Source organism: Salmo trutta, chromosome 14 (genome assembly GCF_901001165.1).
Source record: "Salmo trutta chromosome 14, fSalTru1.1, whole genome shotgun sequence".
NCBI lineage: Eukaryota > Metazoa > Chordata > Actinopteri > Salmoniformes > Salmonidae > Salmo > Salmo trutta.
The window spans coordinates 85,325,379-85,342,803 of NC_042970.1; the positions used below are offsets into that span (position 1 = coordinate 85,325,379).

Here is a 17,425-nt window from a genome sequence, read left to right on the forward strand (position 1 = left end):
GAAAAGAGAGAGAGGGGAGGAAGGAGGGATGGATGGAAGGAGGGATGAGGGATGGAGGGAGGGAGGGAGGGAGGGAGGGGGGGAGGGGGGTGAGGGAAAGAGAGAGAGGGGAGGAAGGAGGGATGAGGGATGGAGAGAGAGGGAAAGAGAGAGGGGGGAGGAAGGAGGGAGAAAGAGAGAGATGCATGAGACATATTGAGAAGGATTATTCTGGTCCTGTGCCTTCACTGTCAACCTGGGGAAGGGGGAGGAGGAGAGTGTACGTGTGTGTGTACATGCTTGCGTGTATATGTATCCATCCGTGTGTGTGCGTGTACGTCCGTGTGTGTTACCCAGTGTAAGGTCTGGAGTGTGACGTCACGATCTCTGCTGGTTGGGTAGCAACCTAGCAGTGACAAACGTCCTGCTCTGCCCTAGAAGGCCTATGTAAATTACAGTCGCCAGAATGGCCAGACCAATTCTTTTTCAGACAACCGTTTTGGGCTCGAAAATGTGTTCATTATGATCAAGTTTCGAACCCCACGGTGAATTATTTTAAAGTTTTCTATAAATGAAGATATCAAGATATGTAATTAAATACTGATCCATTCTGACTACATTTGTCGTCACACGTGCTGAAATAGACCAATCACGGGCTGGCCGGCAGGCTACGAGGACCCTCTGAGGCAGCGTGAAAACAACTACATCGACCATGATCCTTTGCTAGTTATGGCCACTTTCACCATGATCCTTAGCGATTATTTTGGTGGCATTCAGCCCCATTCAGCAATATGGAGCTCTTCAAATTCAAATACTTGCGGCTTCATGCACCATCAGGAGTTCCAGGAATACGTGGGTCACTATCTATCTACTGGTTGTAATGTGTATGGTGTCTACATCCTGTGTGTGTGTGTGTGTGTGTGTGTGTGTGTGTGTGTATGCGTTGCTGTCAGAAAGGAAAGGGAACAATTTTAAATGCTAATGAGAAATAGCTCATTTTAAGAGTCTGATGGTGACTTTGAACATTTAGCTTCTAATAAAATAATATGTTTTTATTTTCAAAATAAATCATGTTTTTCATTTGGAGTGAGAAAGAGACTTGTATCCTGTGTGTATGCGTGTGTGTTTTTGTTTTACAATCCTTGTGGGTACCAGGAGTCCTCACAAGGATAGTAAAACAAGGAACATTTGGACATGTGGGGACATTTTGCCGATCCCCACAAGGAAACAGGCTATTTTAGGGTTAGGGTTAGGGTTACAATTAGGGTTAGAGTTAAGGTTAGGGTTACAATTAGGGTTAGAATTAAGGTTAGGGTTACAATTAGGGTTAGAATTAAGGTTAGGGTTACAATTAGGGTTAGAATTAAGGTTAGGGTTACAATTAGGGTTAGAGTTAAGGTTAGGGTTACAATTAGGGTTAGGGGTTTGAGAAAATAGGATTTTGAATGGGAATCAATTCTTTGGTCCCCACAAGTATAGCAATACAAAACTGTGTGCGTTTTACCTGGTCTTTCTCAGGGTAAACTCCAGCTCTGAGGAAAGAAGCCTTCCAGCTGTCTACATCCTCCTGTGTGTCACAGGCCAGCTCTATCTGACGTAGGTCCTTATACACGTTCCTGGAACGCGCACACACACACACACACACACACACACACACACACACACACTTAGTTATTGACAAAGTACACAAACGCAGTATTTCTAAACATTACATACACTGTTTACAGATACACACCTGGACTCGGTGTTGAAGATGGCGAATGTGTGTTTAGTGGACATGAAACCTTTCTCCACGTCTCTCAGCTTCAGATTATCTAGAGGCAGCATGTACTTCTTCTCTTTCTCCTGGAAACACACACAGTTAGACACACACACACAGTTATACACACACACACACACACACAGTTAGACACACACACAGACAGTTATACACACACACACAGACACACACACACAGACACAACACACACACACACAGTTACACACACACACACACACACAGTTAGACACACACACACACACAGTTAGACACACACACAGACACAATACACACACACACACACACACAGTTATACACACACACACAGTTATACGCACACACACACACACACACAACACACACAGTTATACACACACACACACACAGTTATACACACACACACACACACACACACACACACAACACACAGTTATACACACACACACACACACACACATAACTAGATAGCTACTGAATGTAGCTATCTAGTTAGCTAGCTAGATATCTAGGTGACATCTGTTTCAGTAGCTATCTAGATAGTTAGCTAACTATCTAGGTGACATCTGTTTCAATAGCTATCTAGATAGTTAGCTAACTATCTAGGTGACATCTGTTTCAGTAGCTATCTAGTTAGCTAGCTAGATATCAAGGTGACATCATCTGAATGTCTAAGACAACAATGGTATCTGGTTGAGGATTGGATCCGGTCCGGTCAAGCCACTAGCCATAGTATTAAGCTTGGGGCAACACGGCTGCTAGCTTGTAGGGATGTAATGATTCACCAGTATGCATTGGTCTCTGGTTCAAATGTTTAAGAAACAAGTGCATCGGTCTTCCATCCCCCCCCCCCCCCCCCCCCCACACACACACACACACCCTTACCTCCTCATCCTTGTACCAGGACAGTGACTCTGCAGTCAGGACGAACCAGTAGTCTTTGGACCCCCCCTTCATAATACTTATGTTGATAGTGAGCCAGCCCCTCCGGATCACCTACACACAGCGGGACAGACCATTAGTTCAGGATAGGGGGGTGAGAGAGAGAGAAGTAAAGGAGAGAGGAGGAGGGTGGTTTTTTGTGCTACCTGGTTTGGCATCACTCTCTTCTTGTTGTTAATAGCAGCAGTAACAGTGGTCCTCTGTTGCGCGCTACAGGGGAGACAGAGACCAGATAGAAAGACTATCACATACGGGGTGCATCCCAATCATCTCTCCTTCTTCCTGAAGTGTGCTCTCATTCATTACCCCCCACAAGTATAAAAGCATTGGATTGGTGGAGTAGGCATGGGCTAGATAGGCATTTCAGTATATCAGTCGTTTCCTTTCAAATCAGTGAAGGGAAGAGAACAAGTGCACACTTTGGGAGAAAGGAGAGATAATTGGGACGCAGCCGTGGACAACTAACATGAGGTGGACAAAGTATAAGCTCTACAGGATCGGTGGGACGGTTGAGCTAATGTAGGCTAATGCGATTAGCATGAGGTTGTAAGTAACAAGAACATTTCCCAGGACATAGACATGTCTTATATGGGCAGAAAGCTTACATTTTTGTTAATCTAACTGCACTGTCCAGTTTACAGTAGCTATTGCAGTGAAATAATACCATGCTATTGTTTGAGGAGAGTGCCCAGTTATGAACTTGAAAATGCATTAATAAACCAATTAGGCACATTTTGAGCAGTCTTGATACAACATTTTGAACAGAAATGCAATGGTTCATTGGCTCAGTCTAAAACTTTGCATATACACTGCTGACATCTAGTGGCCAAAATCTAAATTGCACCTGGGTTGGAATAATACATTATGGCCTTTCTCTTGCATTTCAAAGATGATGGTACAAAAGAATGACAAAATAACATTTTTTTTCTTTGTATTATCTTTTACCAGATCTTAGAGTTAGATTTGGGTATGTCATTTTAGGCGAAAATTGAAAAAAAGGGGCTAATCCTTAAGAGGTAGGTCGTTGCTAGGGGTTACATAGTTGAAACGTCGGTGCTAGGGGTTACATAGTCAGGTGAAGGTTGATTTGGTCGTTGCTAGGGGTTACAGTCGGGTGAACGTTGAAAGGTCGTTGCTAGGGGTTACTAGAGGTCAACTCACTTTGCAAAGCCAATGAAGTCCTCATGGTTTGTGTTGATGTAAGACAGCTCAATGTCAATCAACAGCAGCACCTGAGACAGACAAACAGGACAGACAGGTTGGGTCAAATCAAATCAAATTGTATTAGCCACATGCGCCAAACAGGTGTAGTCCTTACAGTCCTTACAGTGAAATGCTTACTTACAAGCCCCTAACCAACAGTGCAGTTTAAAAAAATATGGATAAGAATAAGAGATAAAAGTAAGAAGTAATTTAAGAGGATCAGTAAAATAATATATACAGGGGGGCGCCGGTACAGAGTCAATGTGCGGGGGCACCGGTTAGTTGAGGTAGTATGTACATGTAGGTAGAGTTAAAGTGACTATGCATAGATGACTACAGAGAGTGGCAGTGGTGTGGAGAGGGGAGGGGGACAATGTGAATAGTCTGGGTAGCCATTTGACTAGATGTTAGCCTCTCTTTCTCTCCCACTTGCCCCTCTCTCTCTCTTTCTCCATCCATCTCTCTATCTCACCTGGTATTTGGTTTTGATGTCTCTCTCTCACCTGGTCTTTGGTTTTGATGTCTCCCTCTCTCCATCTATCTCTCTATCTCACCTGGTCTCTGGTTTGATGTCTTTCTCTCTCCATCTCACCTGGTCTCTGGTTTTGATGTCTCTCTCTCCATCTATCTCTCTATCTCACCTGGTCTCTGGTTTTGATGTCTCTCTCTCTCTCACCTGGTCTCTGGTTTTGATGTCTCTCTCTCTCCATCTATCTCTCTCTCTCACCTGGTCTCTGGTTTTGATATCTCTCTCTCTCCATCTATTTCTCTCTCTCTCTCACCTGGTCTCTGGTTTTGATATCTCTCTCTCTCCATCTATTTCTCTCTCACCTGGTCTCTGGTTTTGATGTCTCTCTCTCTCACCTGGTCTTTGGTTTTGATGTCTCTCTCTCTCCATCTCTCTCTCTCTCTCTCTCACCTGGCCTCCGGTTTTGATGTCTCTCTCTCTCACCTGGTCTTTGGTTTTGATGTCTCTCTCTCACCTGGTCTCTGGTTTTGATGTCTCTCTCTCACCTGGTCTCTGGTTTTGATGTCTCTCTCTCTCACCTGGTCTTTGGTTTTGATGTCTCTCTCTCACCTGGTCTCTGGTTTTGATGTCTCTCTCTCACCTGGTCTCTGGTTTTGATGTCTCTCTCTCACCTGGTCTCTGGTTTTAATGTCTCTCTCTCTCACCTGGTCTCTGGTTTTGATGTCTCTCTCACCTGGTCTCTGGTTTTGATGTCTCTCTCTCACCTGGTCTCTGGTTTTGATGTCTCTCTCTCTCACCTGGTCTCTGATTTTGATGTCTCTCTCTCACCTGGTCTCTGGTTTTGATGTCTCTCTCTCACCTGGTCTTTGGTTTTGATGTCTCTCTCTCTGACGTAGGTTGTGACGATTCTCTCCGTCTCTTCTCTCAGTCTGGGGTAGGATCCAAGCTGTGGACCAACACACAATACTGCAGGTACTGATGGCACACACACACACCTCTCTCTCACTCAGACACACACCATCCATCCAGCCAAACAAACACACCCCTAGTGATTGACATGTGTAGGGGACAGACAGTTTAACATAGAGGGGTCATCCATCCAGCCAAACAAACACACCCCTAGTGATTGACATGTGTAGGGGACAGACAGTTTAACATAGAGGGGTCATCCATCCAGCCAATCAAACACACCCCTAGTGATTGACATGTGTAGGGGACAGACAGTTAACATAGAGGGGTCATGCAGATAGGACATTGATCCTGCTTGGTAGTATATCTGGTATAAACTAACATCAACCAGTTTTAATCAAGGAAAACCAGTTTAAACTAACACGAACTGGTTTGAGGGTAGTTTTATCTGATTTAGGGGATTTTTATCTGGTTTTAGCCAGCATGCTCACAATATTGTCATCAATATCCCACAGGTATCCCAGCATGCTCACAATATTGTCATCAATATCCCACAGGTATCCCAGCATGCTCACAATACTGTCATCAATATCCCACAGGTATCCCAGCATGCTCACAATACTGTCATTAATATCCCACAGGTATCCCAGCATGCTCACAATACTGTCATCAATATCCCACAGGTATCCCAGCATGCTCACAATACTGTCATCAATATCCCACAGGTATCCCAGCATGCTCACAATACTGTCATTAATATCCTACAGGTATCCCAGCATGCTCACAATACTGTCATCAATATCCCACAGGTATCCCAGCATGCTCACAATACTGTCATCAATATCCCACAGGTATCCCAGCATGCTCACAATACTGTCATCAATATCCCACAGGTATCCCAAGCTGAGCACTAACACCATTGGATTGATTTAGTGAAGGAGAGTCCAACTCTGTCTGCTGGTTTTATTATCTTCTCTCAACTTGTGTCCAGTTAAGACCTCGACAACCAGGTCAGGGCCGTTCCTTAAGGCCTGGATAACCAGGTCAGGGCCGTTCCTTAAGACCTGGACAACCAGGTCAGAGCCGTTCCTTAAGACCTGGACAACCAGGTCAGGGCAGTTCCTTAAGACCTGGACAACCAGGTCAGGGCCGTTCCTTAAGGCCTGGACAACCAGGTCAGGGCCGTTCCTTAAGGCCTGGACAACCAGGTCAGGGCCGTTCCTTAAGGCCTGGACAACCAGGTCAGGGCCGTTCCTTAAGACCTGGACAACCAGGTCAGGGCCGTTCCTTAAGACCTGGACAACCAGGTCAGGGCCGCTCCTTAAGACCTGGACAACCAGGTCAGAGCCGTTCCTTAAGACCTGGACAACCAGGTCAGGGCAGTTCCTTAAGACCTGGACAACCAGGTCAGGGCCGTTCCTTAAGACCTGGACAACCAGGTCAGGGCCGTTCCTTAAGACCTGGACAACCAGGTCAGGGCCGTTCCTTAAGACCTGGACAACCAGGTCAGGGCCGTTCCTTAAGACCTGGACAACCAGGTCAGGGCAGTTCCTTAAGACCTGGACAACCAGGTCAGGGCCGTTCCTTAAGGCCTGGACAACCAGGTCAGGGCCGTTCCTTAAGGCCTGGACAACCAGGTCAGGGCCGTTCCTTAAGGCCTGGACAACCAGGTCAGGGCCGTTCCTTAAGACCTGGACAACCAGGTCAGGGCCGTTCCTTAAGACCTGGACAACCAGGTCAGGGCCGCTCCTTAAGACCTGGACAACCAGGTTAGAGCCGTTCCTTAAGACCTGGACAACCAGGTCAGGGCAGTTCCTTAAGACCTGGACAACCAGGTCAGGGCCGTTCCTTAAGACCTGGACAACCAGGTCAGGGCCGTTCCTTAAGACCTGGACAACCAGGTCAGGGCCGTTCCTTAAGGCCTGGACAACCAGGTCAGGGCCGTTCCTTAAGGCCTGGACAACCAGGTCAGGGCCGTTCCTTAAGGCCTGGACAACCAGGTCGGGCCGTTCCTTAAGGCCTGGACAACCAGGTCGGGGCCGTTCCTTAAGACCTGGACAACCAGGTCGGGGCCGTTCCTTAAGACCTGGACAACCAGGTCGGGGCCGTTCCTTAAGACCTGGACAACCAGGTCGGGGCCGTTCCTTAAGACCTGGACAACCAGGTCAGGGCCGTTCCTTAAGACCTCGACAACCAGGTCAGGGCCGTTCCTTAAGACCTGGACAACCAGGTCAGGGCCGTTCCTTAAGACCTGGACAACCAGGTCAGGGCCGTTCCTTAAGACCTGGACAACCAGGTCAGGGCCGTTCCTTAAGACCTGGACAACCCGGTCAGGGCCGTTCCTTAAGACCTGGACAACCAGACAGGGCCGTTCTTAACTAATCAGTCTGAATTAATCAATCTAGTACAAGTGAGAGAGGAGTGAAAACCTGCAGACATGGAATGGGTTTGACACCTGTGATTTAGCATGTTAGCACAAGGTGAGTTAGGGAACAGAGGTGAGAGTCAGAGAGAGGATTTAAAGACACAGGAGGAACGTTATGATTGGTCAAAAGTAGGGGTTGAGTGACTGGACATGGTTGGGTAAGCATAGGAAAGGATGTGCCACACAGAATGTCTTCCCCCTGAGCTACATAGGGTGAACGATAAAGACAAAGGTTTCGGGGCTGACGTTTTAAGCTGAGATAATGGGAGGTGAGTGTTTTGATTGGGTAATCGAGGGAGGGGTGGGGTGAAGGGAGGTTGAAGCAACAATCACTGTGAGGAAGGGGCGGGTGTGGAATCAGAGGGAGGGGCTGTTGGATTTAGGGGCAGAGGTCGCGTTCCAGGTCGACTACATAGAGCCCCACAGAGGAGGTGTCATAATACCCATAAAACCTAGTGGTCAAACAGGGAAATGTTTCCAATTGTCTTTCCAATTTTTGAAACGCTTAAAATAATGGCTGTGTTTTGTGTAGGCTTACCATGGCGTTACGTTTTGATAACCATGTAAATCTCTCTCGGACAAGGTGACTTTTATCAATATATTCGGCTCTATTTACTCTCAGATTAAATAGCCAGATTCGATCTGGCTTACGTCTGCAATGTAGTCAGCCTGGAACACGGCCAATGCTTATGGGGAGGTGTGGGGGTGGGGGTAGTGACTACAGACAGCAATAATTCGACCCAGAGGGGTGAGGAGAAATTCAATCAATTGGGGAGAGTGGAGGGAGAGGAGAAGGAGGGGGTGGAGGGAGGGAGGAGGGGTGAGACTAGCAGGAGAAGTGGTAGAAACACAATTCTCTTCATTCTCTCCTTCCATCAATTTATTGGGTGTGTTCCAATCATATCTCCTTCTTCCTAAAGTGTACACTCGTTCACTACTTCCCTCAAATCTAAAAGCATTAGATTGGTGGAGGCGTGGGGCTAGAGAGGGCGTTTCAAAGGTCATTTCGGTCATTTCCTTGAAAGGAAGTGAACAAGTGCACTCTTTGGGAGTAAGGAGAGATAATCTGGACGCAGCCGCTGTCCCTCCTCTCTTCCCTCCCTCCTTTCTTTCTTTCCCTCCACTGTGATTCTTCTCTTTACCTTTTCGGTACACTTCTTGACGAGGGAGGTGAGCTCGGACAGGACGAGGTCAACGCATTTCAGACAGGGCTCTTTCAGCTTAATGATCTGCTTTTTCACTATGGCCTCAAAGGCTAGGTCAGGGGTGAACAGGCCTGTTCTGGAGCATCATGGGAGATGTAGTTTATCACGGTAGGGCAGGAGAAGGAGGAGCCAGGGAGTGGGAGGAGTCATTGAAGTGGGGAGGTGTCCGGGAGTGGGAGGGGTCCGTGAGTGGGAGGGGTCATGGTGGGGAGGAGTCAGGGAAGTCCGGAAATGATAGAAACAGATTAAGAGAGGGAGAGAGGTAGGGGAGCAGTGAAAGAGAGAAGTAAAATAAAATAGAGATGGAGGGATAGAGGGAGAAGAACACAGAGAGAGAGAGAGAGATAAAAGGCATTTTGTTTAGTCAGTTAGTTCATACTGGCATCTGTTACTAAACTTTGACATCCACTAAGTCACAAGGTGTGTGTGTGTGTCCGCACGTGTGTGTCAATCTGCAGTTTGTCTTCAGGGGAAACCAGAGACACGTGAGGAGAAACATAAACAGTCTCTCACACATCTAACAGCACAACACCCTGAAAACACTAGAAGACAGCTCCACATCGCCCCCCTGTGGCCAGGAGTAGCAAAGCATGTCAGGCACTACAGGCTCCATGCTCCCTGGTGTGAAGTCTCCCCTAGGTACAGATCTAGGATCAGCTTCCCTTCACCCAATTCTAATCTAACCTAATCATTAACCATTAGTGGGGAAAATGCTAAACTGACCCCAGATCACCATGCAGTGCACTACTCTGGGGCCTAGGTTAGCATGGTAGCATTAAACACTAGCTCTATGGCGCCCCCCATGTGGGCTGAACTAGCATGACAGGGCATCACAGGCTCCATGCATTCCACCACCCTGGGGCCTAGGTTAGCATGGTAGCATTAAAGTCTAGCTCCATAGCGCCCCCATGTGGACTGGACTAGCATGACAGGGCATTACAGGCTCCATGCAGCGAGGTACCTTATTGGTGCACTGCCGCACGGTGTTGATGAGCTCCTGGATCACCAGGTCCATACATTTCAGACAGGGCTCTTTCAGCTTAATGATCTGCTTTTTCACTATGGCCTCAAAGGCTAGGTCAGGGGTGAACAGGCCTGTTCTGGAGGGGGCACACAGACAGACACACAGACATGTAGGTAGAGGCAGATGGACAGACAGACAGACAGACAGACAGACAGACAGACAGACAGACAGACAGACAGACATGTAGGTGGAGACAGACAGGTAGATAGAGAGACAGACATGTGGGTAGAAACAGACAAAGGTTTCCGTTAGCCGGTAATAGCCGGCTTTTGACCAATAAAAAAAATTGAAAAGCCGATAAATAAAATTGGCTCAGGCCAATTGTTTGGGAGAAGAAGAATGTTTTTTAGCCTCTTCATTGATGAAAATACCAGTCGATCAAAATGTTCAAAATTTAGTGGAATTAAATTGGCTCGTATACAGTATATTCGTTATGTATCTTATTTATCACACACGTACAGCATACAGATACAGAGTCTTTGAGCCGAAAATCTACCAGACAGCACGAGAGCTGCTGCTACAGCATCTCAAGCAGCAAATGCACAGGCAACGAAAGGCAGGCTTCATCAGCGCATCACACACCACTATTCAAAGAACTAGAAGCAGTATGCATTTTGAAAACATCTACTTAATTGTTTGAAACCTGAAAGTTTTACTACGTATAATGAGGCATGTCTTACCTTGCTTCAAAGTAGCCCAAATCAGAGCATATTATTTTATATGAACTTTATTTCATTGTCCAGTAGCCAAAGACACAACCCTGGTCATATTAACAACCCTGGTTATATTAACAACCCTGGTCATATTAACAACCCTGGTCATATTAACAACCCTGGTCATAATAACAACCCTGGTCATATTAACAACCCTGGTCATAATAACAACCCTGGTCATATTAACAACCTTGGTCATATTAACAACCCTGGTCATATTAACAACCCTGGTTATAATAACAACCCTGGTCATAATAACAACCCTGGTTATAATAACAACCCTGGTCATATTAACAACCCTGGTCATATTAACAACCCTGGTCATATTAACAACCCTGGTCATAATAACAACCCTGGTCAAACTAACAACCCTGGTCATATTACCAACCCTGGTCATACTAACAACCCTGGTCATATTAACAACCCTGGTCATATTAACAACCCTGGTCATATTAACAACCCTGGTCATACTAACAACCCTGGTCATAATAACAACCCTGGTCATATCAACAACCCTGGTTATATTAACAACCCTGGTCATATCAACAACCCTGGTCATAATAACAACCCTGGTCAAACTAACAACCCTGGTCATTCTAACAACCCTGGTCATAATAACAACCCTGGTCATATCAACAACCCTGGTTATATTAACAACCCTAACAACCCTGGTTATAATAACAACCCTGGTCATATTAACAACCCTGGTTATAACAACAACCCTGGTTATAATAACAACCCTGGTTATAATAACAACCCTGGTCATAATAACAACCCTGGTCATAATAACAACCCTGGTCATATTAACAACCCTGGTCATATTAACAACCCTGGTCATATTAACAACCCTGGTTATAATAACAACCCTGGTCATAATAACAACCCTGGTCATAATAACAACCCTGGTCATATTAACAACCCTGGTTATAATAACAACCCTGGTTATAATAACAACCCTGGTCATAATAACAACCCTGGTCATAATAACAACCCTGGTCATATTAACAACCCTGGTTATAACAACAACCCTGGTCATAATAACAACCCTGGTCATATTAACAACCCTGGTTATAACAACAACCCTGGTCATAATAACAACCCTGGTCATATTAACAACCCTGGTCATAATAACAACCCTGGTCATATTAACAACCCTGGTCATAATAACAACCCTGGTCATATTAACAACCCTGGTTATAACAACAACCCTGGTCATACTAACAATCCATGCTAGTTGGTGTATATTACATCTCCCCTCTTTCTACATTTCTAACAGATATTGTCTGTTTTTTGACAACGGTATGTTCCCGCTAATTGCATTATGGAACAAACATTTGAGTGTAGCCTACTGCCTTCTGCACATTGCTGTACTTATAATGTGAAGAACTAATAGTTTATCAACATTTTAAGCTAAATGTTCTGAGCTGTTGCATCAGGCATTTTATATGTTTAATGTAGCCTGGTCCTACTGGATGAATTTGGGATCTATCTTCCCATAACTGTCCCAGAGTCTGTTTGGAATAGGCTATTTCTTTCTCCACAAGCTGACCAATAGAATACGTAAATGTTTCTACTATGGGGGACAGTAGATTGACATAAGCTGGTGGTGTTGCTGTTTACTGCTCATCTTGTTGCCTGAGGAAAAGTCCATGTGGACAGTTCTTCTAACATTTTCAAAGTGCACATCAGAATAAGGTACGAAGGACAGCACATCGTTGCATCCTCGACTTGCATGTTCAAGTTCATATGAATTACCATGAGCACCACTGTTGAGTTCATATGAATTACCATGAACACCACTGTTCAGTTCATATGAATTACCATGAGCACCACTGTTCAGTTCATATGAATTACCATGAACACCACTGTTCAGTTCATATGAATTACCATGAGCACCACTGTTCAGTTCATATGAATTACCATGAACACTACTGTTCAGTTCATATGAATTACCATGAACACTACTGTTCAGTTCATATGAATTACCATGAACACTACTGTTCAGTTCATATGAATTACCATGAACACCACTGTTCAGTTCATATGAATTACCATGAACACTACTGTTCAGTTCATATGAATTACCATGAGCACCACTGTTTAGTTCATATGAATTACCATGAGCACCACTGTTGAGTTCATATGAATTACCATGAATACTACTGTTTAGTTCATATGAATTACCATGAGCACTACTGTTTAGTTCATATGAATTACCATGAGCACCACTGTTTAGTTCATATGAATTACCATGAGCACTACTGTTCAGTTCATATGAATTACCATGAACACCACTGTTCAGTTCATATGAATTACCATGAACACTACTGTTCAGTTCATATGAATTACCATGAACACCACTGTTCAGTTCATATGAATTACCATGAACACTACTGTTCAGTTCATATGAATTACCATGAGCACCACTGTTTAGTTCATATGAATTACCATGAGCACCACTGTTGAGTTCATATGAATTACCATGAGCACCACTGTTGAGTTCATATGAATTACCATGAACACCACTGTTCAGTTCATATGAATTACCATGAACACCACTGTTCAGTTCATATGAATTACCATGAACACCACTGTTCAGTTCATATGAATTACCATGAACACCACTGTTCAGTTCATATGAATTACCATGAACACCACTGTTCAGTTCATATGAATTACCATGAACACCACTGTTCAGTTCATATGAATTACCATGAGCACCACTGTTGAGTTCATATGAATTACCATGAGCACCACTGTTCAGTTCATATGAATTACCATGAGGACCACTGTTGAGTTCATATGAATTACCATGAGCACCACTGTTCAGTTCATATGAATTACCATGAGCACCACTGTTCAGTTCATATGAATTACCATGAGGACCACTGTTGAGTTCATATGAATTACCATGAGGACCACTGTTGAGTTCATATGAATTACCATGAGCACCACTGTTGAGTTCATATGAATTACCATGAGCACCACTGTTCAGTTCATATGAATTACCATGAGGACCACTGTTGAGTTCATATGAATTACCATGAGGACCACTGTTGAGTTCATATGAATTACCATGAGCACCACTGTTCAGTTCATATGAATTACCATGAGCACCACTGCTCAGTTCATATGAATTACCATGAGCACCACTGTTCAGTTCATATGAATTACCATGAGGACCACTGTTGAGTTCATATGAATTACCATGAGCACCGTGGTGGACACCCTAATCAGGTTATGCACCCAATACATATGGGTCCGGTACATTTATTAAATGTCCGGTAAATTAAAATGCTTCTGGTCAAATGTCCGGCTCCATATTTTCCTAACGGAAACCCTGAGACACACAGACATGTAGGTAGAGATAGACAGACAAACATGTAGGCAGAGACAGACAGACAGGCAGACATGTAGGTAGAGAAAGACAGACAGGCAGACATGTAGGTAGAGACAGACAGACAGACAGACAGACATGTAGGTAGCGACAGACATGTAGAGAGAGAGAGACATGTAGGTAGGTAGATGAGAGAGAGAGGCTTGTAGATATATAGACAGACAAACAGACAGACAGAGAATGAGAGAATGGGAGAATGAGAGAGACAGACAGACAGACAGACAGAGACAGACAGACAGACAGACAGACAGACAGAGACAGTCAGGTAGACAGACAGACAGACAGACAGACAGACAGACAGACAGACAGACAGACAGATAATTAGAGACAGACAGGGAGATAGATACAGTCAGGTAGACAGACAGACAGACAGGTAGAAAGAGACAGACAGACAGACAGACAGACAGACAGAGACAGTCAGGTAGACAGTCAGACAGACAGGTAGATAGAGAAAGACAGATAGATAGAGACAGACAGGTAGATATAGACAGACAGGTAGATAGAGACAGACAGGTAGACAGAAAGACAGGTAGATAGAGACAGACAGGTAGACAGACAAACAGGTAGATAGAGACAGTCAGGTAGACAGACAGACAGACAGATAGAGACAGACAGGTAGATAGACAGACAGGTACATAGACAGACAGGTAGACAGACAGGTAGATAGAGACAGACAGACAGGTAGGTAGAGACAGACAGACAAAGACAGTCAGGTAGACAGACAGACAGGTAATTAGAGACAGACAGGGAGATAGATACAGACAGGTAGATACAGACAGAGCCAGTCAGGTAGACATACAGACAGACAGGTAGATAGAGACAGACAGGTAGATAGAGACAGACAGGTAGACAGACAGACAGGTAGATAGAGACAGACAGGTAGACAGAGACAGACAGGTAGACAGAGACAGACAGGTAGACAGAGACAGACAGGTAGATAGAGACAGACAGGTAGATAGAGACAGACAGGTATATAGCTGTCTGTCTGTACTTGCCTCACTCCGTGGATGTTCTTGATGGCATAACTGATCTCTCTCCTCAACTCCTTCTCATCAAACTCCATCTGAGCACAACACACAGACGGGACATCAGAGTGTGTGTGTGTGTGTGTGTGTGTTTTGTTGTTTTGTTGTTTTGTTTTCTTTTGTTTTACTAGGTACCAGAAGTCCTCACATGGAAAACAACGACCATTCTGACAAGTGGGGACATTTCACCAATCCACACAAGAAAAAATACAATTTTAAGCTGAGGAGTTCGGTTTAGGTTTAAGAGCGTTTCTGTTTATGCTGGTATCAAACCTTGGGTTGCACGGGCCTGCTGCATCTTTATGCCCTGTTTCTATATGGTACATCAGACAGGTCTGGAGAGGGTGGGAGAACATGAAAGGCCGAGAGCTCCGAGGGGTCACCCATCACAGTTCAACAACAGGAGGAAGACAATTATTGATAAAATGCTGAAGGTAAAAAGGTTTAACTTTATAAAGTATATAAAAAAAAATGGTAATAAAACATGCAAACTGGATCAATTAAATAAATAAATACTTAAATAAGTACATAATTGTAAATCCCTCAAGGGATGAAGGGAAAGTGCTTGATATAATAAAATTCAACATAAAATATAAAAAAGACAAGATTGAGCAAATAAATACATGATTTTGTATTGAACTTCCTCCTGGTGTCGCTGTCCCCTCCAGCTCTCTTAATTAGGCCCTCACTAACTCCCACTGTCAATGCTTTATCCTACCCTTTACCATTCATACCAAGTGGCCCCCACTAACTCCCCTGTCTACGCTTTATCCTACACTTTACCATTCATACCAAGTGGCCCTCACTAACTCCCACTGTCAATGCTTTATCCTACTCTTTACCATTCATACCAAGTGGCCCCCACTAACTCCCACTGTCAATGCTTTATCCTACCCTTTACCAAGTGGAGCCAAGTTCTTAAGTTTTGATATCCACCTGATATTTTGATTGGGAATACATTTTTGGGTCCTCACAAGGATAGTAAAACAACGTGTGTGTGTGTGTGTGTACCTTGACCAGTTCGAAGGGGAATCTCTCGTGGAAGATCCTGTTGATTCTAGCTCCTCCAGAGAGCTCCACAGTATCCACCTGATCACCTGATCCCTCAATACGCTTCTCAAAGTCTACACCAAACTGCTGAACCATCCTACACACACACACACACACACACACACACACACACACACACACACACACACACACACACACACACACACACACACACACACACACACACACACACACACACACACACACACACACACACACACACACACACAGTCATATTACAAAAGTACTGACAGTCAGATATAGTGTGTGTGTGTGTGTGTGTTTATATACTGACTGCAGTAGGGCCTTGGTCTTGCGTGTCGGGTCGTCTGGTTTAAAGTTCTTGTATTCCTCCACCTCTTTCTCCAGAGATAGAAGCTGGCTCTGGAGTTTACTACGTAACCCTGGCAATGTGTCCCGGATGTGGTTGGTCAGTTGCTGGAGGGGGAGGAGGGGAGAGAGTTGAAATGGGTATGTGGTGACAAAAAGATGAATGAGAGATTGTAAATACAACCCATATTTATGCTTATTTATTTTCCCTTTTGTACTTTAACTATTTGCACATAATATGACATTTGAAATGTCTTTATTATTTTGTAACTTTTGTGAGTGTAATGCTTACTATTCATTTTTATTGTTTATTTCACTTTTGTTTATTATATTGTTCACTTGCTTTGGCAATGTTAACATATGTTTCCCATCCCAATAAAGCCCTCAAAATGAAATTAAATTGAATTTACAGAGAGAGAGAGAGAGAGATACATGGAGAGAGAGAGAGATAGAAACAGAGAGAAAGACAGAGAGAGATACACAGAGAGAGCGAGAGATACACAGAGACACACAGAGGGAGTGAGAGATACACGGAGAGAGAGATAGAAACAGAGAGATACACAGAGAGAGCGAGGGATACACAGAGAGAGATACAGAGAGAGAGATACACAGAGAGTGCGAGAGATACACAGAGAAAGAGATACAGAGAGAGAGAGATACACAGAGATACACAGAGAGAGTGAGAGATACAGAGAGAGTGAGAGATACAGAGAGAGATACAGAGATACAGAGAGAGAGAGATACAGAGAGAGATACACAGAGAGAGTGAGAGATACACAGACAGAGTGAGAGATACACAGAGAGAGATACAGAGATACAGAGAGAGAGAGATACAGAGAGAGATACACAGAGAGAGTGAGAGATACACAGAGAGAGTGAGAGATACACAGAGAGAGATACAGAGAGAGAGAGATACAGAGAGAGATACAGAGATACAGAGAGAGAGATACAGAGAGAGAGAGATACAGAGAGAGAGATACACAGAGAGAGTGAGAGAT

The 17,425-nt window shown here is 44.4% G+C and overlaps 2 protein-coding genes across 4 annotated transcripts in view; both read right to left on the bottom strand.

The window, feature by feature from the left end:
• LOC115147764 (dynamin-2) overlaps window positions 1–17,425 on the bottom strand; it is a 71,180-nt gene that overhangs the window by 14,116 nt on the left and 39,639 nt on the right. Inside the window, exons 8-17 of one of the 2 annotated variants that reach the window (XM_029690057.1) lie at window positions 16,393–16,535; window positions 16,059–16,194; window positions 15,018–15,085; window positions 8,826–8,964; window positions 5,209–5,295; window positions 3,839–3,909; window positions 2,824–2,887; window positions 2,621–2,731; window positions 1,715–1,824; window positions 1,484–1,595 (exon numbers count right to left, since the gene is read on the bottom strand). In XM_029690057.1, the coding sequence (XP_029545917.1) occupies window positions 1,484–1,595; window positions 1,715–1,824; window positions 2,621–2,731; window positions 2,824–2,887; window positions 3,839–3,909; window positions 5,209–5,295; window positions 8,826–8,964; window positions 15,018–15,085; window positions 16,059–16,194; window positions 16,393–16,535 (1,041 nt within the window). Of the gene's footprint in view, window positions 1–1,483; window positions 1,596–1,714; window positions 1,825–2,620; window positions 2,732–2,823; window positions 2,888–3,838; window positions 3,910–5,208; window positions 5,296–8,825; window positions 8,965–9,849; window positions 9,989–15,017; window positions 15,086–16,058; window positions 16,195–16,392; window positions 16,536–17,425 lie in introns of both variants that reach the window. The other variant, XM_029690056.1, reaches the window with a different exon arrangement.
• LOC115147766 (uncharacterized) lies at window positions 9,941–14,042 on the bottom strand. Of its 2 annotated transcripts, none has more exons than XM_029690059.1 (2): window positions 10,910–14,042; window positions 9,941–10,711 (listed from the first exon to the last, which is right to left on the bottom strand). In XM_029690059.1, the coding sequence occupies exons 1-2, from the start codon at window positions 11,839–11,841 to the stop codon at window positions 10,645–10,647; spliced, it is 999 nt and encodes a 332-aa protein (XP_029545919.1). In that variant the 5' UTR covers window positions 11,842–14,042; the 3' UTR covers window positions 9,941–10,644. The 2 variants fall into 2 exon arrangements, with proteins under 2 accessions (XP_029545919.1, XP_029545920.1); XM_029690060.1 differs by having other exon boundaries at window positions 9,941–10,671; window positions 10,870–14,042.

Bases quoted from the DNA above. Each gene is read 5' to 3' on its own strand.
- LOC115147766 (XM_029690059.1), bottom strand. From the start codon at position 11,841: ATGACCAGGGTTGTTGTTATAACCAGGGTTGTTAATATGACCAGGGTT. The intron at 10,712-10,909 runs CAGGGTTGTTAT...TGTTAATATGAC, and splicing joins ACCAGGGTTGTTAATATGAC to CAGGGTTGTTAATATAACCA.